Raw genomic sequence first — 24,793 nt, 5'->3', positions numbered from 1 at the left:
TGTGACTTGTACTTAAGAGTAAATTGGCCTTCTTTGGCCATTAGAAGACAGGGGCATTGGTACACTTTTATTTACAAAGCTATGCTTGGATTGCTGCCTCCTTATATTTGTACTTTGGTCACAAGGAAAAATAGTGGTTCTTACTCCTTGCGTTCAAATGATCAGCTGCTGCTGTCTGTTCCCCTTGTCCGCACAGAGTTGGGTAAGAAAGCCTTTGTCCACTCTGCGCCTTTTTCGTGGAACCTGTTACAGAAAGACTGGAAACTGACTGAACTGTTGTCTTTAAATGTTTTTAAAACTAAACTCAAAGCCCTACAGACTGCCTCAATAATGTGTAATTGTTTTGTGTAATTTTTAATCTTGTTTGTTTGTATGTATTTGTTTGGAAATTTGCTGCCTCTTGGCCAGGACTCCCTTGAAAAAGAGGTTTTTAATCTCAATGGGACATTCCTGGTTAAATAAAGGTTAAATAAAAAAAATAAAAAAAAATGGGCCAAAATTTGCACTAAAATCTAAATATTTAAAAAACTATAAAAGTCATAAACACCAAAAGTCATAGCATACTAGTCCAGATCCAGCCGCACAAAATGATATAACATATGTGAACCTTGTCTTAAAACTGTGAGGCGAGTTACGCGTAACAGTCTCTCATTACATTATCACCAAATCATCCAGATTGTAGCCTGTGCAAGATTTTCTGGAAGACTTCCCATTTAGATATACAATACAGAGCTTGGCAGTGGCTTAAAGTGTCTCTATGTGCTTTAAGTCATGTGCTGAATTATCAAATTAAAATTGAATGTGATAAAATACTCTTTATTATCACCTGTTTTTATCCTCATCTTTCTTTCATCTGCCACGTACTTGCATTTAGTACATACCTGCATCTTGAAATGTAATATGAATATATTTTTAGCCAGAAAGGTTTTTTTGTTTGTTTGTTTTTTAAGTTGGGGTTAGTTCTAATGTTCTTCAAGCTACATGCCAGTGGTAAATGAACATAATGACACAGATCTAAACCATTAAGTTCTGTTGTTCTAATAACAACATAGCAATGTCACTGAAACTTGATATGTAGTCATATGATAACAAAGAGAGGGAAGATGTTCAGAATTGAGGGAATTGTATGACCAGAAGGGAACATAGCAACCAACTACCTTGGAATCCCACATACAAAAAGAAACAAAAGGCCACAAGGAACCATCTTAAAACATACCTTGCCAGGTGGCTAGCACTAACTACAGCCTGACAACTGAGGACGGTGACCTCATCACGTGCTTCAAAAGATTATCTATAGTCCCCATGCCAAAGAACAAGCCCTCATGCCTTAACGACTACCGGCCGATTGCGCTGACTTCTGTGGTTATGAAGGTGTTTGAGAGGCTGTTGAAGAACATTATTTCCTCCTACATCCCCAGCACCACAGACCCGCTCCAGTTTGCATACCGACAAGATCTACAGAAGATGCCATCTCCCACGTCCTGCACACCACCCTAAGCCACGTGGACATGAAACGGGGTAACTATGTGAGAATGCTGCTTGTAGACTACAGTTCAGCATTCGACACAATAGTGCCCCATAGACTGTTCACAAAGCTGAGGGATCTTGGACTCAACAACAGTTTGTGTGCATAGGTGCTGGATTTCCTTACTGGTAGATCGCAGGTGGTGAAGGTGGGTAAGTGTGTCTCTGACAGCATCACTACCAACACAGGAGTGCCACAGGAGTGCGTACTCTTGCCACTACATACTCCCTCTACACCTCTTGATTGTGTGGCCACTCAAGGCTCAAATACCATCGTGAAGTTTGCTGATGATGCTGTGGTGTTGGGCCTCATCTCCAACAACGATGAGACAGCCTAATGGACGAGGTGAAGAACCTGGCATCTTGGTGCAGAGAAAACCATCTCCAACTGAACGTCTGCAAGACCAAGGAGCTGGTGGTGGATTTTAGTAGGAGAAAGCAGCGAGACTACAAGCCCCTGGCCATCAACGTGGAGAGGGTGCTGTCCTTCAAGTACCTTGGGGTTGACATCTCCTTAGACCTGACATGGACTGCTCACAGTCCAAAAGGGCTAGGCAGCGCCTGTATCACCTGAGACAACTGAGAAAGTTTGGAGTCTCTCCAGGGATCCTTAGGACTTTCTATTCGGGCGCTGTGGAGAGCATCCTCACACAGAACTTTACATCCTGGTATGGGAACAGCTGTGTTCAGGACGAAAAGCCCTTCAGAGAGTGATCTGTGTGGCAGAACACTGCTACAGGTCTGCTTTCCCTTCCCTACAGGACATCTACAACAGGAGATGTAGGTCCAGAGCAGCTCGGATTTTTAAGGACTTGTCCAGGACTCCTACAAACAATCCAGCACATTACACTATGGTGTAAGATGCTGGCAGGCAGGGTGTACATTTTAATTTTTTTAACCAAGTAACTCATGAGATGCCAACATCAGGCAGAATGAGCATAAGCTTCAGTAATACCAAGGGCTATGAGAAGAGCTAGGAAAAAGTATGGAGGGAAAAGGCAACGGTGGTCCCTGTGGTAATCAGAACCCACTGACCCCCAAACTGGGGTAGTTGCTCCAGATTTCAGGAACAACATCCAAGACACCTAAGATACCACATAGGACCCTGATTCTCACAGACCTCTGGTAAAGGCCCCAACTTTGATGGAAAAAAGACTATATATATGTGTATATGCAGGCCAGCCAACAGGTCTGGGTGGGCCCGGGACAACGCTGTCAGCTCAGTTTCTGTTAATCTCTTTGGTTTTTGCAATTGCTGCAGATCACTGAAGGAGTTGCCTTGTCATATAAGGCTTTAAAAACAATTACAATCACATTTGCATTATCCTCTATTCACCTGTTGTGTCATCCACTATTGTTTTTGGTTTTTACAATAAACTTAGTTTACCATTTATTGAAACCTGCCTGGCATCACTTTTGAGTCCACACAATTCGATCCTTCACAATAATACCTGTCTAGTGATCACAATGGTTGGTAGTAGTTGATTGGTTTACATGTTTGCATTGTTTCTATTATTTATTCATTCCTGCATTTAATTAATTTTGCTACTGCTTATATTTTGTATACATTTCAACTCAACAAATATCAGTTAAGAAATTGCATTTCTAATTAAGCAAGTAATGTGTGGATTCATCTCTTCTCAGCAATCATTAATATATTACACAGATCCTGACATTTGAGGTCCCCACTTTGACCATGCCCATACCCCACCCACCTACTGTCTACTGCAGCACGTCAAGATGGCGGAGTGACATTGCAGTTTGTTTTAAAACATAAACAATAATTTCATACATCTACAGTCTGACATTTTTATTTCAGTTATTTTTTTAACGTACATATTAAACCAATTTCAGTTAAGAAATTGTATTTCTCACTTAGCAGGTAATGTGTAGAGTCTTTTCGTTCTCAGCAATTTACACATATCCCGACTTTTGAGGACCCCACCTTGACCATGCCCATCCCCCCACATAGATGGCCGAGTGACGTTGTACTTTGTTTTAACACACCAATGACCCGTCAGTGTCTGGTGCGGTATGTGTAAGAATCAGCGGAGTTAATCTGGTGTTCGCCTTGTCCCAAATCAAGCGCTCCTTTTGTGATCACCACACCTGCTCTCCTTTGGCGCATAGACAGACGACAGACCTGTTTCAGACGACAAGCACGTGCGATACGAGGAGTACAGCTAGCTGTGCAGCATTAACCTGAATGGTAAGTTTTGACTTATGTCACATTATAATATTGTGCTTTTGGGTTAATTTGCGTCGCGTTTGCACATTATATTAACACACAAAGTGTCGTGTGCAGCTGTAACTTAATAGTATGACTTGATGGTTAGCTAATGTTAGCTAACAACGATGCTAACTGAGTTGCTGTTAAATCTTGGTCTGCCTATGCTTTTGTCAAGTAAAATAAGTTTAAAACGGTGCAACAATTGGCTGTAAAAATACTACGGACTGTGGTGATTTTTATTTTAATGCATCTATAGTATTTTCAAAATGAATTTCTGTTATTGGTACTTAGTTGACACGAAATGCTTTGCTTCAACACAGTGTTACATTACACAAACTACACCGTTACAGTAAACTGTTCAAACCAAACCATCAAAATATACTGTTTTATTGTCTTGATAGATATTTCAATTTATGCTAAAACTGTAATGGTGTTACGGCTGTAGTTGATCCGCGATCCCTTTATATCACTCTACACAGATGCGCGTATATGCACGGATTAATTCAAAATTGTAAAGCTTCAGCATCATACATCGTGTTTTAGTGGAACTATTACTATTTAAAGTAGATTTAATGTTTCTCTACGTCGTGTTAGAGCTGCAGTGAAAAGATACCATGTAGGAGGGTTATCACGTGAACGGCGCATAACCGTGACCGTCATGGTCAGCGGAGGAACGTGAGCTGCCTCGCGCATCATTTCATAGTATGTGATCGGTGATCGGTGCACAGGTGATGAGGGACAAACCAGCTTGTATTTAATTAGCACATGAAAAGAGCAGTGAGTGAAATTAGCAGATGTGAGAATATAGTTGAGATTTCTGCTCTGTCCTCAGCACCCGCACGCAGAGCGGGCAGCAGGCACAGAGAGAGCGTAGGTGAGCTGAGACTTTAGTTTGTGGGACCTGACGTGTTACTGCACACACGACAAAGGTCGTGGTTAAGGTTAAAAAAAATTAAAAAGATATTTAATAAAACACTTGTTAAGGAGACACGCTGTCAGAATAATGTTAACGCCGCGTCTGCATTCACCTACGTCACCAAGCTCGTTAACCACAACAAGCTTGTTTGTAAATTGTTAGGAACAAGCTAAAACGAAAACCCGACTGTATGTACATCTGTACTGCATCTGTAATTTACTACACACTTTAAAATTGAGCTGGTTCTGGTCACTGTGTCTGACAACAGCTCTTAGACAATGAGAGCAGTCCCTCCCTCTGCCAGGTGTAGCATCCCTGCTCAGCTATATAAGAATGGTAATATATCACAGGACCACCCGTTCAAAACATAAACCTTGTATGTAAGGGAAAGAAGACAAAGCTATTGCTGTAGTTTTTGATGATCTGTTACATCCCTCAAAATTCTAATAAATCACCATAGAAATTGTAGTAAAATATTTTCTGTCATTGTACTGCTTTAATCATACATCAGAATTTAAGTTAGTAGCTTTGTCACTTGACTGTATATTGGCAATGACTGTACTTTCATAAAGATTTCACAGACAGGAAAATATTAGGAAATGTTGTGGGTAATGATAACCACCATGACAGGCTATCATGTCACAAAGTAACATATATCAATATACTGCCAAATTGTACAACTGGAGCTTACTGAAATACAGTGAAATTTGATTATGTTGGTCCTTAAAATTTGACTAACTGTTTCACTTGTGCTGATAGGAGGATGACCCAAGCTTTGCATCTACCAATGCCAGTGCTGAATGCACAGGTAAGACAGCTCTGTATTACCCTACATTTTGCTTTTTTTCCTTCGTTGTTGGTAAAACTGTAAATTGGCTTCTGTCATTTTTAAATAGCAAATTGTACAATTGGTTCGAAACCTGAATATATCAAATAAATGCAGTTATAATTCTCATTGAGGTAGAACTGCAAATCACCAGAGAAATGAAAAGCTACAATTCAGATGTGTCTTCAGCAGTTACTCTGCTGTCACTGTAGGTAAATAACATGAAATTGTTAGGATGCCTGGGTCGTTGACCCAGGGTTTTTGGGTTTATTATATTATTTATAATTTCTAGTCTTTGGTTTCTTTGAGTTCTGTCTTATGGTTTATGTCTCTGTCTTCTCTAGTTGCTCTGTCTCCCCTGTCAGCTGTATCCCCTTGTCTAGTTCGTGTTTCTGTGTAGCCTTAGTTGCTATATCCCCGTGTCCAGTCAGTGTCTGTGTCTGCCCTGGTCCCATGTCTCTGTTCCCTCTGTTGTAGTGCCTGCCTGTGAGTCTGTGTCTGTGTTATGTTTCCTGTTTTATTTTGAAGGTCCATGTCTTATGTTAATATATCTGGTTTTGCTTCCTTGTCTCGTTAGTCCTGATTTGCCCCAGCTGTGTTTCCCTCCTGTTGCCCATTCCCTGATTGCTCCCTCTATGTATTTAAGTCCTGTGTTTCAGTTTGTCATTGTCGCGATCTACCGTTTATTTTGCTGTGTGTTTTGTCTGCTTGCCTGAGTTTATTTTTTGCACTCTGGAAGTTTGTTATTTTGAGTTCAGCATTAAAGCTGTTGTGAGTTCACCTTTTGACTTCGAGCGTCTGCACTATGGGTCCACCATTCCTGCCTGCACACAGCCTACACCTAACAGAAATTAGGGCTGCTCGATTATGGCAAAAATGATAATCACGATTATTTTCACTGAAATTGAGATCTCGATTATTTGACGATATTTATTTAACAATAACAATATATTGAATAATGGCTTTAAAGATGTCAAAAAATAATATAAAATAGTGTGCAAATACTGATAACTGCAAATGTTTGTAATATAAAAAATAAATGAAAAATGTAAACATCTATGTTTAGTGAACTTCAAAATACTGCATAATACTGGTTGTTCACTGTGTTAATTGAGCAGTGGTCTTTGGCGAGGAAAACGTTACCGCGTTTGTTATCTCCTTGTGTCTCTGGGAGCTGGTGGGATATTTAGTCGCGTTGTACAGGGTAGCGTGAATGCAGGTCTGTGAGGATGAAGCAGGTGTTGTTGAGAGTTTTTCTCTATGTTCCTTCATTGTTTGATCGTATGTCACTTTGTGAGCGGTCTTCAAATGATTGAATAAATTTGTAGTGTTGCTCTGTGGTGCAGCTACGACACCGTAGCAAAGTTTACACACTATGTCTACTTGATCCACGTCTGACTCCGCGAACCCATAATGTTCCCACACCACTTAAGTCATTTTATCTCTCTTTTCAACCAACGGCATTCTTTCTTCAGCAGCCATTATCCTCTCCTCTCCAAAGAACTTCTGCTTAGCTTTCAGAGCTTCCCTCGGGTCCTCTTAATTGTTGTGACGCGTGTTCGAAACGCAGAGAGGTGTGCTCGATTTGCCACACGGAGCAGCGCGAGAGGAGGAGCTAATAATCGGCTCAGTCATTTTTAAAGATCGTTGAAAGCCCAGATCATAATCACGATTAAAATTCGATTAATTGAGCAGCCCTACATGAAATAATCTTTTTTTTGTTGTTGTTAGAAATAATTTTATTTGGTGTAAGTAGAGGTTGTGCAACAACTATTCTTTTCCAATAAATTCAGCCTTTCAAGTGTTTAGGCTATTTTAAGGCAAAACTCAATATATTGTAAATTAAACAAATTGCTCAAAGACAGTCTCAACTTGCCATTGTTAGTTCATCTTGAACCAAGTCAACATTTTTAATTTTGCAGTTGCTGATGGGACAGATGCCTTTAACCCTGCACACAAGAAAGAGGTAGGATATGCCATCTTCTTTTGGTTCTTAAAATGGACCATTAAACCAGCTGTGCACTTAAACAGCTGTGATAGACATTGCACATTGTTAACGCTGACATATTCACTTTACATTATTATTTAAGGAGCAGTTTAGGGTTGTTTGAGTTCTCATCTACACCTTACACATTATACAGCTGTCAAGCCAATATTGCAATTAATAATCCATTAATATTGAAATTTCCACTGTTCATTTAGTGTACATCATGCTAGAATGACTCTAAGAATGATTGCTGAAAATATCACATGCACACATTATGTTTTTGCCGTTGAAAATAAACATTCTGGGATTGTTTGATGTGTAATAAGTACAGTTTGTTCAGCTTAAAGCAAAGGTTAGACTGCAGTGTGTTCAGACGGTTAAATTGGTAGAAGGATTTTAAGTAGGCAAACTCCTCCAGTTTGGACCTCCATATAAAAGGTAGTCAATTAGTTTATGCACTGCAGATACATATTCATGATTTCTGATGTGATAAATATTCTTAGTATTTGTTTTGATGATTGGTTCCATATATTTTATTTATGTCAATATATGTACATCTTGTGATGTGAGAGCTAAGTGGAATCAAATCAAATTGTGGCCTTGATTTTTATGTTTTTTCTTAATTTTAATAAAAAAAATTACAAATGTCAGCCACATTAAAATGTTTGAGGACACCGTTAAAAACAAATCATTCATTGCAATACAGTTGTTTATAATAAAATACAAGGTATGATTAGGCCTTGTCTCAGCAGTAAGGCTTCTTTTCGTATCTAGGCTTTTTGCTGTTTGTCATTCCCTCTTTGTTCTGTCTTTTGTCTCTCCACTACTATCTAATAAAGCAAAAAACAATAAAACAAGGGTTTTGATTTATTTCTTTGTTTGCAGGTTCAAAGTCGTGGCTTGCCTCGCCTCCAGAAACTCAGGAGACATCATAGTGTATGTGAGCAACGCTACGAGAGGGCACATAGTAAAAGGTTAAACGACCAGAGGGAGAGGACCTTGTTTCTACACCGTAGCCTCAATACAAAGGTTAGTTGTACTACTTCTTCTTTTGGATCCTCCTTTTAGGGGTCGCCACAGCGGATCATCTGTTTCCATCTCACTCTATCCCTAACATCCTGCTGTCACACGCTCTCTTGACTTGTTAGCACATCTTCATTTCTGTCTTTAATCACCCTAACCTGCTGCGCATCCTTTCCAGCTCGATCTCCGTCTAGCCAATCAGTACAAGTCCTTCCTTCGATCCTCACATACAACTCACTATAAGCCTTTTTCTTCGTCTTTGCCACCTCTCTCTTGGCTGTATGCCTGGCCTCCCAATGCTCATGTCTACTTCCTTAATCTCTCTGACTATCACACTTTTTCTTTGCTAACCTCTTCATTTGGACATTTTCCTGTACTTCACAATACCATCAGGTTTCCTGTCATCTTTTCTCTGTCTAGAGCAGGGGTGCCCAATCCCAGTCCTCGAGAGCTACTGCCCTGCAGCTTTTAGATGCATCCTTGTTCCAGCACACCTGAATCAAATGAATGGCTCGTTATCAGGCCTTTGCCAGACTTGATGGCATGCCGAATTGGTAATCCAACTATTTGATTCAGCTGTGTTGGAGTAGGGATGCATCTAAAAGCTGCAGGACAGTAGCTCTCGAGGACTGGGATTGGGGACCCCTGGTCTAGAGGATACCCCAAGCGCCTTCTTGGCCGTTGCCCTCCCACTTGAGCTGTACTTTCCCAGTCATCTGGTAACTCTTCCATACTGCCCAACGCCTGTCTCAGCTCCGTCATGAACAACCGTCTTCCTTCCTCATTTTCCACCATTTAATTTTTGCCTCTGCCTTCACTTGCTTCTTTGTCATTACGTCCAACTTCATCCTACAGACTGCCATATGATGCCGCTTAGCTACATTCTCCCCTGACACCACCTTACAGTCTCTTATGCACCTTCTGCACACTTGTGTGCACCTATCTTCACTCTCATACATCACAATATGTTCCTCCCTCTTCTTGAATTATGAGTTAACCACAGCCACTTCCATTCTTTTGGCAAAATCCACCAACATTTGTCCTTCTGCATTTCTATCCTTAACACAATACCTAACCAACAACTCCTCATCACCTCTGTTTTCTTCAACTACATGTCCATTGAAATCTACTCCAATCACCAGTCTCTCATTCCTAGTAAAACTCTCTACCACTTCATCTCACTCACTCCAGAACTCCTCTTTCTCGTCTACCTGACATCCAACCTGTGGGACATACACACTGACAACATTCAACTTAGCCTCTCTTCAGCTCTACCACACTATTCACATACTCTTCCTTCAGGATTACCCCTACTCCATTTCTCTTCCTATGAACACCCTGGTAGAACAGCTTGAATCCACCTCCAATGCTCCTGGCCTTGCTTCCCTTGCACCTGGTCTCCTGCACAAACAATTAATCTACCTTCCTTCTTTCCATCATGACTGCCAGCTCTCTCCCTTTACCAATTATAGTCCCTAGAGTCCCTACTCTCACATCCACGCTCCCGGCACTAAGAGTACACTTAGTACTCCCACCCCCCTGTGGCTGAGTTGTACTGCATCTTCTAATAATGTACTTTAGACAAAATGGTGTAATGCTGAAATATTTACTTTTTTTCTGTCATGGTACAGATTATTTCTGGCTTCAGCTGCAGTGTCTGTCTTAGCTTTGTAAGACTTTTTCCAGGTTCTAACAAAGAAAATAAATACTCCAGTGGTTTGAGCTGAAGGAGAGGAGGTTGTCTGATATGTGTACTTATTGATTTAGGTATATTACATCTTGCAGTAGTATAGTTTAGTATAGCTAGTATAGTAACACAGAAGATGATTTTCATACGCTACAGTATGATTTTATTGCTTCACTTGCTTAGGTTGAGGAAGGTGATCATAGCAGTGTATTGTGGTGACAGCTTGTCAGACTGCTGATAATAAAATCTGCGGTTAAGAATGATGCTTTATGTACAGTGCAGAAGCACAAGGAGAAAGTAGTATTATGATAACTCAACATGCTAAACAGTGTAATACTCAGAAAGGTCTTTCCACCCTGCCGGAAAGTGTGAGCATTTCACAATGACAAAAACAAACAAACCCTTGTTTAGAGGTTATATTTTGCTGGCCAAATCAAAACTGTGACCCATCTTATCTGAAATTGACCACAATTGTGATATTGCTAGAGCAACTGCTGCAAAAATGCATTAACACACACATTTACAAATCTGTGTTGTAGCAATAATTCTGTAATTTCTATTAATCTGTAATTGTTATTTGTATCTTTTTCTGTTTACTTTTCAGATGGAACAGCAGTTGTCCAGTGACAGCGACAGTACCATTATCATTAAACCCACTTCAGCTGATTCTGACATGAATACAAGTGTACCTGAGCTCAGAAGGACAGACAGTGTTATTGTAAGTTTATTCGTACAACTCGACTACAGATCTCAGATTTTTGTGCACAGAGCCCAAAGTGAATAGACGGTAACAGTCAAATTTAAAACTAACAACTAAGTGTTGTGAAAAAATATAATTACAATAACTATCCTGTACAATCATGTCACCTTCTTGGATTAAGAGCAAGCCTTGATAGAACGACTGTAAGCTTGAGACAAGGGGTTTCTCATTTATCAATATTGTCAGGGACACTGATGTTTAATGTCTTTTCTAGTGTCTGAAGTTCAGAGGTTTTAGTGCTTCAAGTTCACAAAGGTTTTCAAGGTGTTACAGTTACAGTAATAACAGTAGCTTAAATTCAGTTAGCATTGCATAGGTAGTAATGTATGATTGCATTTAGTTTGCAATAAAAGATTTTAAGGAATAGCTTAAAGTACGTAATGACTTTTGTGATCAACTGTATATTCTGTATGTTCTCATAAAAGGTGATACATGTTATTTTTAAGCCTACTTATATTTTATCTGTGACACATTTTCAAGTCTCTTTTGTGTAGTGAGGCAACAGGATTCTTCATTGTGATAGGATCGTTTGGATCATTATTTCTTGTGAGGTGGTTTCAAAATGCCCATTTTATTGTTTATGCGCTATGACTAAAATTTATTTCTTTGAATTTGACAAAAGGAGCTCAACTGACTGTCATGCTTTTGTCGCCTACTAATTAAGCATTTGTCAGTCTCATCCCCTGACAATCCTAAAATGCAATGCACTACTAAAATCTTCAGTTTACCTGGAACACAGTTGATACTTGAGTAGATACTATTCTACCTTACAAACATAAAAAATGTTCTTCAAAGGTAATTGATCCAGGTAAAAATTATATCATATATTTAAATAAAGAAAATCAATTTCTATAAACATTAGTGTATATATACAAAAAGAAAACAAAGTTCAGCAATTTCCTAGAAACAGTGTTAGCTTAGAGATTACATTGTCCCAGATGTTTAAAACTAACCTAAGTGACTGTTAATGAGTGTGACATCACAGCTGTATTGACAGTCTTTGGGTAATGACAGCATATCCAGACAAAGCCACCCAGGGTTGTTTGGTAAATGTGATGCAGCAGAGGAAAGATTACTTAATATGACTAGTTCAAATTAAGTTGTGACATGTGTGGTACGGTAAATGGTATTAATACCACTGTCAATACCAGTACAGCTGTTACAACTACTACTGTACTACCTCTGGTCTTTAAATGCTTGTGTGAGTGGAAAAATTTAACTAATTTCTTTCTTTGTTTCTTTCTTTCTTTTTTTCTTTTCTTTAGCTTACCAGACAAATGCTTGGATGCCCGTCTATATCAAGTTCTGACATCAGTGAGGAAGAATATGCTCCTCAAACTGCTGAAGAAAGTGACAGTTCTGCAGAAAGTATCATACGACACAAAAGTAAGAAGAAAAAAGCACGGAAAACTACTTCAGGTAACTCTCAGGAAGATGTCCGACAACTGAAGAGAAGGTGTACCGTAACTAAATGCAATTCCTCAAATTCAAATGCTAAAGAATCCTCTTCACTTGATGCAGAAGACACAAACACATCTGCTTCATTTGATGACACCAGAGAGTCCACTTCAGCTGATTGTTCTGATGTGACGGTTATGACACTAAGGAAGAAGAAACATGGTGGCAGATTATACAACAAAAAGTTCTACTGTAAGTTTTGCTGTAAACCTTTCAGCAAGATGGCACGCCATTTGCAATCAAAACACAAAGATAAACCAGAAGTGGCAAAAGCAATGGCTTTCCCAGTAGGGTCTAAAGAGCGGAAAATACAGTTGAGTTTATTAAGAAATCAAGGGAACCGTGCCCACAATAATGAGGTGATTAAAAAAGGACAAGGAATGTTGATACCTCGTCAACAATCCAGTGTACCTGTGAAAGCCAGTGATTACTTGCACTGTATTAATTGTCAGGGTTACTTCAAGAGAAGGTCACTATGGAGGCACATGCAGAGATGTCATCTCAGCAGGAAGGTCAAAGGTTTAAGGCCAGGAACATCTAGAGTCCAGGCTCCGTGTAAATATGCAGAGCCAGTCCCAGACAGTGTCAATGCACAATTTTGGAAATTGGTACAAGTCATGCATGATGATGAGATAACAAATGTTGTCCGCAAAGAGAGTTGCATACTGAAATTTGGGGAGCATCTTTTCAATAAGCATGGACATGATGCCACTAAACATGACTATATCAGACAGAAGATGCGTGAGACAGGGCGACTGGTGCTCCAAGGACAGAAAAATGGCAAGTTGAAAATGGTGTCTGATTTCTTTGTACCAGGTAATTTCCCTCATGTTATTGCAGCAGTGAAAAATGTTGCTGGCTGGAATGAGGAAACAAACACATACAAAACACCATCTTTGGCACTGAAGTTAGGCCACAATCTCAAGAAAATAGCAGATGTTCTTGAATGTGAAGCAATGATCGCTGGTGATGAGAATACTATTCGCAATGTAAAGGTGTTCAAGCAAATATGTGACACTAAATGGAGTGAGTGCATATCTTCAAAGGCTCTCAGAAATCTGAGTGAGGCAAAATGGAATACTCCACAACTTCTTCCCTTTACTGAAGATGTGAAGAAGATGCACCAGTATCTCAACATACGACGGACGGAGTGTCATACAAAGCTCAAAGAAGAACCAAATAAGAAGCACTGGGCAGAACTTGCAAAAATCACATTGTGTGAAGTGATTATCTTCAACCGTAGAAGAGAAGGAGAGGTTTCCAAAATGATTCTTAATGCGTTCACATTGAGAGACACTTCATTGACTCATCCAGATGTTGAATTGGCTTTAACTGACCTGGAAAAGAAGCTTTGTAGGCACTTCCAACGAATAGAGATAAAAGGCAAACGTGGAAGAAAAGTCCCCATACTCCTCACACCTGATATGATGACATCAATGGATTTGCTCGTTAACACTCGCCGAGATTGTGAAGTATTAGATGAAAATCCTTTCATGTTTGCGAGACCGAGAGCACTTACTCACATCAGAGGGTCAGATGTTGTTCGACAGATCGCGCAGAGCTGTGGAGCAAAACAACCAGAAGCGTTGTCCTCTACTAAATTAAGGAAGCACATGGCCACCATGTCCAAGATCCTTAACTTAAAAGACAATGAAATGGATAATCTGGCAGACTTCCTTGGCCATGATATTCGAGTGCATCGTGAATATTACCGACTGCCTGAAGGGACGTTACAGCTGGCCAAGATAAGCAAAGTCCTTATGGCCATGGAACGAGGACAGCTGTCAGATTTCAAAGGAAGAAATCTCGACGAAATAATCATTGATCCACAAGGTAAAAAATGTTAATAAATTGTCTATTTAAAATCGAAGTATTTCACAAATCATGCAGTATTATGCAGATGGCCCATGAGGGATGAGAGCTCCCAGTGGTGTAGAGTAGCTAAGACTGTGCGTCCGTAAGCACGGTGGATGATAAGTTCTGTTCTTCTACACTGTCTACAAATGTTTGATTACTCATGAAAGGAGCTTTTTTCTGAGGAAAATTGGTAGGAGGCCTCAAATAGGAGACTGAAAAGGGCTCATTTGTAATAAGCCTTTTCAGGTCATGTGTGAAATGAAACCAACCTGGTGGATACATTTGTGTTCTACCAACTTTCTGCAGACTGAAGAAACTCTCTGGCAGAGTAATAAAACACTTTAACCTAACAAGAAGTCCAATTGATGCATTTTCTAGAAAACGTCTTGATGCATTCTCAATCATCCAGGAAAGTAAATCTCCAAAAGTTGAATCTGTTCATCTGGACGTAGCGTTTTGTGGGAGAAACGTTTCGTCACTCATCCAAGTGACTTCTTCAGTCTCAGCTGACTGCAGGTCAAGAGGAGCGGATCCGACGGAGACTGACTATGCTTTTAGATGAGCATACTCTTAAAAAGGTGTTTGACTTCACTGAGAAGGCTCGTCTAGCACAGCACAAGAAGTCTAAGACCAGGCAACAAAGGAAGTTTGACTTACTTTTTGTACGTCGGAAACCACCACAAAATACGGAGAGTGTCCTCAGTGGCCAGAAGAGACAAGGATGCGACATGGAGGATGTGGACAAGTGGGTGAAGAATTTGTCTGACAGACAGCTCACCCAAACAGAGAAAAACATCCTTGCTAAAGGGTTGAATTTTGCCGTCACACCGAGACAAATCCCTCTAGTGGAGCTGATCACAGCCACAGAAACAGCAATTCGTAACAACAATATTGCAGAAGTGGAAGCAGAGCAACTACGGACGAAAGTTTTGGCCTGTCTCAGCAATGCTAAGCCCCCAGCATCCAACATCACCATGGAGGAGAGGAAGGCACTCACATCACTTAGTGATGACACAACATTATCATCCTCCCGGCAGACAAGGGTAGGTGCACAGTATTGCTTAACCAGAAAGACTATCATGAGAAGATTTTGTCACTACTCAGTGATGAAAATACTTATGAGCCCCTGAAACAAGACCCAGGAAGTGGTTACAGGAAGAGGGTGATAGACTGTCTGAAGCAGTTAGAACAAGACAAGGCTATCGACCGGACCTCATACCACAGGCTGTACCCAGGGGAGTCTACACCAAGTCTGTATGGTTTACCGAAAATACATAAGCAGGGTGCACCTTTAAGACCAATTGTCTGCATGATCAACTCGGTCACCTATAACATCTCCAAGTTTCTGGCTTCGATCCTCAACCCGCTGGTGGGCAGCTCTGAACACCACATCCAGAACACCCTGGATTTTGTTGAGAAGGTGAGAGATGTTATTATGGAGGCAGATGAAACCATGGTCTCGTACGACGTTACATCTCTCTTCACTTGCATCCCAGTCACGGAAGCGTTGGAGGTAGTCCGTAAGAGATTACAGGATGACCCCAACCTCAGCAACAGGACCACTCTCAGCATCGACCAAGTGTGTTTGCTTTTGGAACTGTCTTCATTCCACCTACTTCACATACAAGGGTCAGTTCTACAGGCAGAAACATGGGTGTGCCATGGGCTCCCCAGTTTCACCCATCGTGGCCAATTTGTACATGGAAGAAGTGGAAAAGAGGGCTTTGGTATCCTACCCTGGAACACCACCAAGCCATTGGTTCAGATATGTGGATGACACCTGGGTGAAAATCAAATCTCAGGACGTACTACATTTCACGGATCACATTAACTCGGTGGACCGACACATCAAATTCACCAGGGAGGATATGAAAAGTGGCAGGTTAGCCTTCTTACACTGTGAGATTTCCATCAGTAATGGGGGACATCTAAAAGCTGACGTGTACCGTAAACCTACGCATACGGATCAGTATCTAAGGTTTGACTCTCATCATCCACTGGAGCACAAACTGGGTGTCATCAGGACACTACAACACAGAGCGAACACCATCCCCACTGACACAGCGGCCAGGGAGGCAGAAGAACAGCACATCAAGAAGGCCCTGAGTAAATGTGGTTATCCCAGCTGGACTTTTGTCAAAGCTGGAAAGGCACCTAAAGAAAGCTCCAGCCGATCAAGGAGAGAAGGACAACCGCTGCCCAGGCAAAAACCTGTAGTGATCCCATATGTGTCAGGAGTATCGGAACAGTTGAGACGCATTTTTTCTAAACACCGGGTCTCTGTGGCTTTTAAACCCCAAAACACACTGCGCCAAAAACTGGTCCACCCCAAGGATCGGGTCCCCCGACACAAACAGAGTAACATAGTGTACGCTGTTAAGTGCCAGGAGGATTGCCAGGATTTATACATCGGGGAAACCAAACAACCTCTGGATAAGAGGATGGCACAACACAGAAGAGCAACCTCATCAGGCCAGGACTCTGCAGTCTATCTACACCTACAGCCCAGTGGACACTCTTTCAACGATGAGGATGTACACATCCTGGACGGGGAAGAACGCTGGTTTGAGCGCGGAGTCAAGGAGGCCATTTACGTGAAAAGGGAAAGACCATCTCTGAATCGAGGAGGGGGCCTAAGGGTACATCTGTCACCATCTTACAATGCTGTGATTGCAACCATTCCCCAACTCTCTGTGAATGGTACTCATGGACATTGATCAGTGTTCCTTGATCAGTGGGTTTTGGTCAGTGATTGTTGATCAATGGTCATGGGAATTTGCATAATTATGATTAAGGAACTGACCTCACAGCCCATTGTTCCTTCAGTGGGCTGGTTTCAGTCATTATGCAAATGTACTGTTTATAAGGTTTGGGGAAACCTGCAGTCAGCTGAGACTGAAGAAGTCACTTGGATGAGTGACGAAACGTTTCTCCCACAAAACGCTATGTCCAGATGAACAGATTCAACTTTTGGAGTTTCTAGAAAACTTTATCTGGATGACGGACAACCTTCAGACAAATGCGTATACATGTATACAGAGCTTTAACTACAGCTATCCTCCTCTCCCTATACCCTATTGTGTGATACTTCTTAACATTGCTTAGGAGCAGTCTTAATGTTTTTTTTCCAAATGGTTGCTGTGTTTCCCAGAGAACGTAGCTGTTGACAGTGATGCATCAAACAGTGAAGATGAGGATAACACGAGTGTGACAGATGCTGCGTCATCTGCTGCGTCATCTGCTTCACTCTCATCTGCTTCACTCTCATCTGCTTCACTCTCATCTGCTTCACTCTTATCGACAAAGTCTTCAGGTATGTTGCTAACTTGTGGATTACTCTGCTGTTGCTAAAGTATTACCATTAACATAAGGGCTATTGCAGGTTAAGAACAAGAAAAAGATACCAGATGTAGGTTGCAGTCATATCATGGATTCACGCTATAACTTGTCAGTCTCTGTCACAAATGCAGCTGTGGAGGTAATGTCAGAGGTGAAGCTTTTATCACCTCCTTTAAAAAATGTAAGTAGTTAAAAAAATGTGAGTTTACTTTAGATATCCAAAGAACTTATTTGATGTATATTTAATATCTCTGGTCCCGTATGTAGGTAGGTAATGAGATGTATAGCAGAATTATGTCACTGAACCGCTGGCTGGCCAGGAATTGAAGGAAGCTGGGATTTCAGTTTGTGGATAACTGGGCTTTTTTTCTGGGGCCGCCCTGACCTGCTGAAAGCGGACGGTCTGCATCCTACTGGAAAAGCTGCCGCTATTTTATCCAGTAACATAGACAGCGGCTTAAAGCAGGTTTGACATTAGGCAATTAGCATTCGGCAGGTCACAGGTGATTAGAGAGCCTGCTAGGTTTATTGGTTGTGCACTGCTGGAGTCTATTAGCTTAGCTAACATGTCCTGTCAGGGAAATCTTCAAAGTATAGTAAGACTGCAAGAGTAACCAGACCTATAACACTGAGATTGTCTGCCACACAAACTGAGTCCTGTGTAGCCTGGAAAGTTTAAGTCCATAGTTTATTACAACTTAAGTTGTAATGAACTTTATTAGCACTTCAAAAGAGCAGTGAGCGAGATCAGTGTATCTGAAAATGCAGTTGTGGTGTTTGTGCAGCAGCCTCTCTTGTGTTCTTTTTGGCTAAAGGCAGAGCTCAGCTCCCCCACACAGAGTACTCTTTCTGTTGAATGCTATTAATTAGATAAACACGCAGGAGATGTTAAAAACAGTACATTTCAAATTGTAGGTAAATCTCTAAGTGGATGTTTTGGTGTTACTGACACTGTGTAACTGATTTAAGTTGGTTTTCATCAAAATAATGACACTTGTCTCAATGTTTTGGTATGTAGTCTCCTGTAACATCTAAAAGAAGGTAGAAGTTGCAACAGATTGTGTCCACATTGTGATGGGTCTGTAGTTCTATTTCCGAACTCTGAAGATATAGGTCCTGTGATTCTCTCTGCAGTCCTGACTGTTCTTTGTAATCTTGTTTAGTTCACTTTTGTGGCTGATTCACACCGGTGATGTCGGAACAGAGAACACATTATTGCAGTGTAGAACTGGATGAGCAGCCCTTGTCCCATTCGTAATAGAAGATGTTGTGTTTTATCTTTAGCAAGTGCACTAATAAAGCTTTGAAGAACATTTTCTAAGTGTAGTCTTTGCTGATGACAAGATTGCTTTCACTGTGTTGAATATTTATTTACTAAAATAACTTTTTTTTCCACAGACAAATCAAGGATGAAAAAGAATTCTACTACTGAAGTTGGACAAAACAAATATCCACAGTCAGACAAAGGTAATATTTCTAGTAATTGTAAGACAGATGATTGTGGATTTTCTTTTGAAAGACATTACTTGTATAGAGGGCACGCTGTCCAGTGTGATTGCTAGCTTTTATTACTGTGATGTCTTTTACTTTTTCTGTCATTTTTATTTAGTACATTCATTTAACATAGTGTATTAGGAAATAGCAAAGGGAAGTTTATTTTGTCAATACTCTTTGCATTTATTGAAAGTCCTTCTCAGTTTTGTTCTTACTTTGACAGGAATGTCAGATGAAGAGATGCCACCGAACATTGAGGTCTGTGTTGAGTCGCACAAAATAACGGGTAAGCTGTGATTATCTTATTTGCAGAGGTGGGTAGAGTAGCCAAAATTTGTACTCAAGATTAGTGTTACTTCAAAATAATATTACTCAAGTAGAAGTAAAAACTAATCCAATAAAATGACTCGAGTAAGAAAGGACTTGGTGAAATGACTACTAAAGTAGTAACTGTTTGATTGTAATGTATGATATATTTTTTAAAAATTATGTAATTAGACAGAAAAAATATATTAAAAATGTGCAAATTCTAAATTTCAAATAATAAATTAAAGAGTAGAAATAAGTAACATCTTTACAAAATAACAAATTAAAGCACAAACACATATTTAATTTCTTGTCACAACTAGATGACATCTCTCTGGTAGAAGAAATGGTAACACAAATCACAAATCTACTCAAGTAAAAGTAAAAAGTATTGTGCAGTAAAACTACTCTTAGAAGTAATTTTTTTTTCAAAATATTACACAAGTAAATGTAACGGTATCTGGTATAATGGACATTTTTGCTCCAGATATGTCTGGTAGTGCTGCAGGTTCTTCAGTTAATAGTTACTGTATTGTGTGTGCTGCTATTGCTGTGAACCATTATCATTATACCCTCACTGTGACCCTTACAAAAAAAGTATTGTTAAATGCGTATTCATTTCACATGTATCAAATTAAAACTTAAGTCACCAGTTGTGTGACAGTCACAACACCCAGAGTGCTTCATTTACAGCAACTATGTTCATAGTTAATCTGCCAGTCGTGTTCTTTAAGTAAACTAGTAAGTAATTGAGAGGGAAGTTCTATTGACGGTCTCTTCTCACTGATAGTTTTATTTTTTTAAATTTATTTCCCACACTCTGTTCAAAAGGTAAAACATCATGTTACAACAATGTTTGACAAATTATTTATTTAAACATCAATCAATTCTTTCATAGTTTGTTTACAGTTAAATCGCTGCAATGCATTATGGGCATTTCTTGTACTTATACTTGAGGAATACCAACAAGTACAAAGTACAGGGAGTGCAGAATTATTAGGCAAGTTGTATTTTTGAGGAATAATTTTATTATTGAACAACAACCATGTTCTCAATGAACCCAAAAAACTCATTAATATCAAAGCTGAATGTTTTTGGAAGTAGTTTTCAGTTTGTTTTTAGTTTTAGCTATTTTAGGGGGATATCTGTGTGTGCAGGTGACTATTACTGTGCATAATTATTAGGCAACTTAACAAAAAACAAATATATACCCATTTCAATTATTTATTTTTACCAGTGAAACCAATATAACATCTCCACATTCACAAATATACATTTCTGACATTCAAAAACAAAACAAAAACAAATCAGCGACCAATATAGCCACCTTTCTTTGCAAGGACACTCAAAAGCCTGCCATCCATGGATTCTGTCAGTGTTTTGATCGGTTCACCATCAACATTGCGTGCAGCAGCAACCACAGCCTCCCAGACACTGTTCAGAGAGGTGTACTGTTTTCCCTCCTTGTAAATCTCACATTTGATGATGGACCACAGGTTCTCAATGGGGTTCAGATCAGGTGAACAAGGAGGCCATGTCATTAGTTTTTCTTCTTTTATACCCTTTCTTGCCAGCCACGCTGTGGAGTACTTGGACGCGTGTGATGGAGCATTGTCCTGCATGAAAATCATGTTTTTCTTGAAGGATGCAGACTTCTTCCTGTACCACTGCTTGAAGGTGTCTTCCAGAAACTGGCAGTAGGACTGGGAGTTGAGCTTGACTCCATCCTCAACCCGAAAAGGCCCCACAAGCTCATCTTTGATGATACCAGCCCAAACCAGTACTCCACCTCCACCTTGCTGGCGTCTGAGTGGGACTGGAGCTCTCTGCCCTTTACCAATCCAGCCACGGGCCCATCCATCTGGCCCATCAAGACTCACTCTCATTTCATCAGTCCATAAAAGCTTAGAAAAATCAGTCTTGAGATATTTCTTGGCCCAGTCTTGACGTTTCAGCTTGTGTGTCTTGTTCAGTGGTGGTCGTCTTTCAGCCTTTCTTACCTTGGCCATGTCTCTGAGTATTGCACACCTTGTGCTTTTGGGCACTCCAGTGATGTTGCAGCTCTGAAATATGGCCAAACTGGTGGCAAGTGGCATCTTGGCAGCTGCACGCTTGACTTTTCTCAGTTCATGGGCAGTTATTTTGCGCCTTGGTTTTTCCACACGCTTCTTGCGACCCTGTTGACTATTTTGAATGAAACGCTTGATTGTTCGATGATCACGCTTCAGAAGCTTTGCAATTTTAAGACTGCTGCATCCCTCTGCAAGATATCTCACTATTTTTGACTTTTCTGAGCCTGTCAAGTCCTTCTTTTGACCCATTTTGCCAAAGGAAAGGTAGTTGCCTAATAATTATGCACACCTGATATAGGGTGTTGATGTCATTAGACCACACCCCTTCTCATTACAGAGATGCACATCACCTAATATGCTTAATTGGTAGTAGGCTTTCGAGCCTATACAGCCTGGAGTAAGACAACATGCATGAAGAGGATGATGTGGACAAAATACTCATTTGCCTAATAATTCTGCTCTCCCTGTATAGTCCAAGTGTACCTATAGCTTTTGTTATACTTGTCGACATGCTCCAAGTATCAGATCTGGTCATAAGGGGAGTCATGTGATTACACACCAACTTGATGCTCTTCTTTTTGAATAACACGGTAACTGTCTACTTTATTCAGGAGCATCACAAACCACAAGAAGGAAGTGGACTGAAGCAGAAATAAAGGCTGTGGAGAAGACTCTAATGGAGTACATCAGCTCTGGAAAGGTTCCTGGGAAGGCAGAGTGTCTCAAATGTATTGAGACTTCACCATTAGCATTGAAAGAGAGACGTTGGGAGGGAGTTAAGTTTTATGTGAAAAACCGAATTGATGCTTTAAAGCGAGAGTCTGTGAAAAGAAGGTAAGAAGCTAATGTCAAACAAATGGAACATAAACAGCTTCAGTTACAGCAGTTAAAATTTTCTCCTGTTTAGAGAAAAAAAAGGATTGTTCATTTCAACCAGGCAATTGTCACGGTGCTGGGTCGGGGACCCAGTGTTCTATCTTTGTTATTGCGGGCTCATGTTTTGGTCCTTTTGCCCCTTGTGTTATGCTGTGACCCCTCTGTTCTGTGTCCTGTCATCCCTGCCTGTGGGCTCCCTCTGTTCCAGTTTAGTCAGGTCCCTGTGTTAAGCCCATGTCTCTAAGTCTGTCTTCGCATGTGTGTTTTCTGTTTTACTTTGAAGTTCTGTGCCTCATGTGGATGTGTCTTGCTTTGCCCTCGTCTTTGTGATTTGTATCAGCTGTGTTCCTCGTGTGTTCTGACGCTCCTTGGTATTCCCCTGTGTATTTATGTCGGCGTCTCCCTCAGTTACATGTCGCATCGTACCCTCACCCTGCTGTGTTTCCGCCCGTGTATCCTGCCTGCTATTTCCTCAGTTTATATTCTCAGTTTAAGTTAGTTTGTGTTCAGCAATAAAGCTGCTTTTTCGGTTCACTTTCGTCTCCGTGAGTCTGCATTTTGGGTCCACCATTTCCTGCGCGTCTACACACAGCCATGACAGCAATGGTACATTAGTATTGAAAAGATTGTTTTCTTTGCTGTTCAGGTTAAGTTTGAGCAGGGAGTTTTCTCTCACATTTAACTACAACTATATAATTTGCTGTGGACTGAATTAAAGGGTCTGTGAACCCTTTCTAAAACCATGCAAGTATAACATGTGACCATACTTGTTTATACTAAGTTTTCTTTTCAGTCCATGTGTGCCTTTAGGTTTAGTGTATTAATACTTTGAGTTTATGCAAGCATGAGATGGAGAATTTGTTTTTGATTGGTGGTGTCTTTTTAAATTATTATTGAATTTGGAAGGCTAATTGTAATGATTAGTAGGGGTCTGCAAAATCTAAAATAAATCTAAAAAAAATTGATAAATTATATTTGGATAAGATTAGATAATATTGGCCACATTAATCATACAATTAAAGCAGAATTGTTGTACTGAAGTAGTCTTAATTAGGCTGGGGTCTAAAATACAAAAGTGATTAAAACTGTCTTAATGTCTTCTCACATTCACTGTTTTTAAATGGGTAGACCACATGAAGCAGAATGTTAAATGTATGAGCACATTATACATATTAAATCTTCAGTATTTGGTATCCCCATGTGGTATTTTGATATTTCAGTATTTCTTTTTATACTGTATATCTAAAAGATAAGTTGGGAAGCTAAGCTCTTTAGTTGAAACATTTTTTATTGAAAGCAGAGGCCATTGCACAAATTTTCCAGTGAACACATACAAGTGGTAATGACAAAATAACAAAAAAATATAAAAATCAATAAATGAAAATATGTAGCAGACACCATTCTCTGAAATCCAACCAGCTTTTGAAAGCTTTTTCATTATACCAGCTTTTATTACTCTGGGTTGTAAATTCCTATACATAGACCCTCTAACTGTAAACGTGCAACTATGTCACCTGGTGGTGGTTTGTGAAAAGACATAAAAGCTGTGTCCCCACCAGGTAGAAAAACCTGACAAAAATTGGATTTTGTAAATTAAACAAATTGTGGTACCAAAATAGATGTTTGGGCCCTAAAAAAAATTAAGAGTTCAAATTATGCCTTAATAATACCTCTATTACATTTAGAAATGTTGTGTCCCCACGCGTAACCTCCTAGATGGAAGTCCCCACGTGGCTGGAAAAACGTGTATGTGTGTGTGTGCGTGTGTGAGTGTGTGTGAGTGTGTGTGTGTGTGTGTGCGTGTGTGTGTGTGTGTGTGTGTGTGTGTGTGTGTGTGTATGCCTTAGAAGTCAAATAATACATTAGCCGTATTTAAAAAAAACAAACATCTGAATTTCATTTAGAGCTGAGATTCTAAGTTGTAAGCAGAAATCTTATGCTCAGCCACAAACATGTTTCCCCACTTTCACAATGCTGAGGTGTCAAATCCACAACCCCCAACAAATGGTTTGTTACACGTGGGTGTGAAGGGCAAGCTTTACTCACACAGCCTCACACACAGTAGATTTTTAAAGTTTTTGGGTACAGCGGTTTAGCCACAGATGTAACTTCTACTGTTGATAAAGATCACTCCACCTGTTTATTTCTTAAGAAATTAAGCATCTGTCTACACAATAATAGACACCGTGTGCTCTGTGACATTACAGTCTTCTACTGCTGCTTCCATTGGTTTGCATTTTAAACTCCCAACCTTTCAGGTTGTTATGAACGACTTATATTTCTAACATTTTGTGATATAAAAGTGAACCATGTGTTTTTTTATTTTCTGTCTGATGGAAGGACTTAAGACACGAGTTATTTAAACAATTCTAAATGACAGTGTGATGGCCATAGTACTTTATGTGGGCCAAATATGTTAAGGATAATGTTTATCAATG

At 40.0% G+C, this 24,793-nt stretch overlaps 1 protein-coding gene across 5 annotated transcripts; it reads left to right on the top strand.

Moving 5' to 3' along the window:
* The first annotated feature begins 517 nt into the window (after positions 1 to 517).
* On the top strand, positions 518 to 24,146 carry LOC109203836 (mastermind-like protein 1). Of its 5 annotated transcripts, none has more exons than XM_019363629.2 (11): positions 518 to 3,733; positions 5,430 to 5,478; positions 7,419 to 7,462; positions 8,369 to 8,512; positions 10,798 to 10,911; positions 12,219 to 12,372; positions 12,475 to 14,244; positions 17,420 to 17,581; positions 19,006 to 19,074; positions 19,325 to 19,387; positions 22,091 to 24,146. In XM_019363629.2, the coding sequence occupies exons 1-11, from the start codon at positions 3,731 to 3,733 to the stop codon at positions 22,315 to 22,317; spliced, it is 2,799 nt and encodes a 932-aa protein (XP_019219174.1). In that variant the 5' UTR covers positions 518 to 3,730; the 3' UTR covers positions 22,318 to 24,146. The 5 variants fall into 5 exon arrangements, with proteins under 5 accessions (XP_019219174.1, XP_025766422.1, XP_019219173.1 ...); XM_025910637.1 differs by having other exon boundaries at positions 12,219 to 14,244; positions 17,420 to 17,502; positions 17,533 to 17,581; XM_019363628.2 differs by having other exon boundaries at positions 12,219 to 14,244.
* Positions 24,147 to 24,793: the final 647 nt, after the last annotated feature.

This window comes from Oreochromis niloticus, linkage group LG10 (genome assembly GCF_001858045.2).
Source record: "Oreochromis niloticus isolate F11D_XX linkage group LG10, O_niloticus_UMD_NMBU, whole genome shotgun sequence".
Taxonomy (NCBI): Eukaryota; Metazoa; Chordata; class Actinopteri; order Cichliformes; family Cichlidae; genus Oreochromis; species Oreochromis niloticus.
This window is presented reverse-complemented; position numbering and strand designations above follow the sequence as displayed.

Bases quoted from the DNA above. Each gene is read 5' to 3' on its own strand.
- LOC109203836 (XM_019363628.2), top strand. The intron at 7,463-8,368 runs GTAGGATATGCC...CTTTGTTTGCAG, and splicing joins ACCCTGCACACAAGAAAGAG to GTTCAAAGTCGTGGCTTGCC. The intron at 8,513-10,797 runs GTTAGTTGTACT...TTTACTTTTCAG, and splicing joins ACCGTAGCCTCAATACAAAG to ATGGAACAGCAGTTGTCCAG.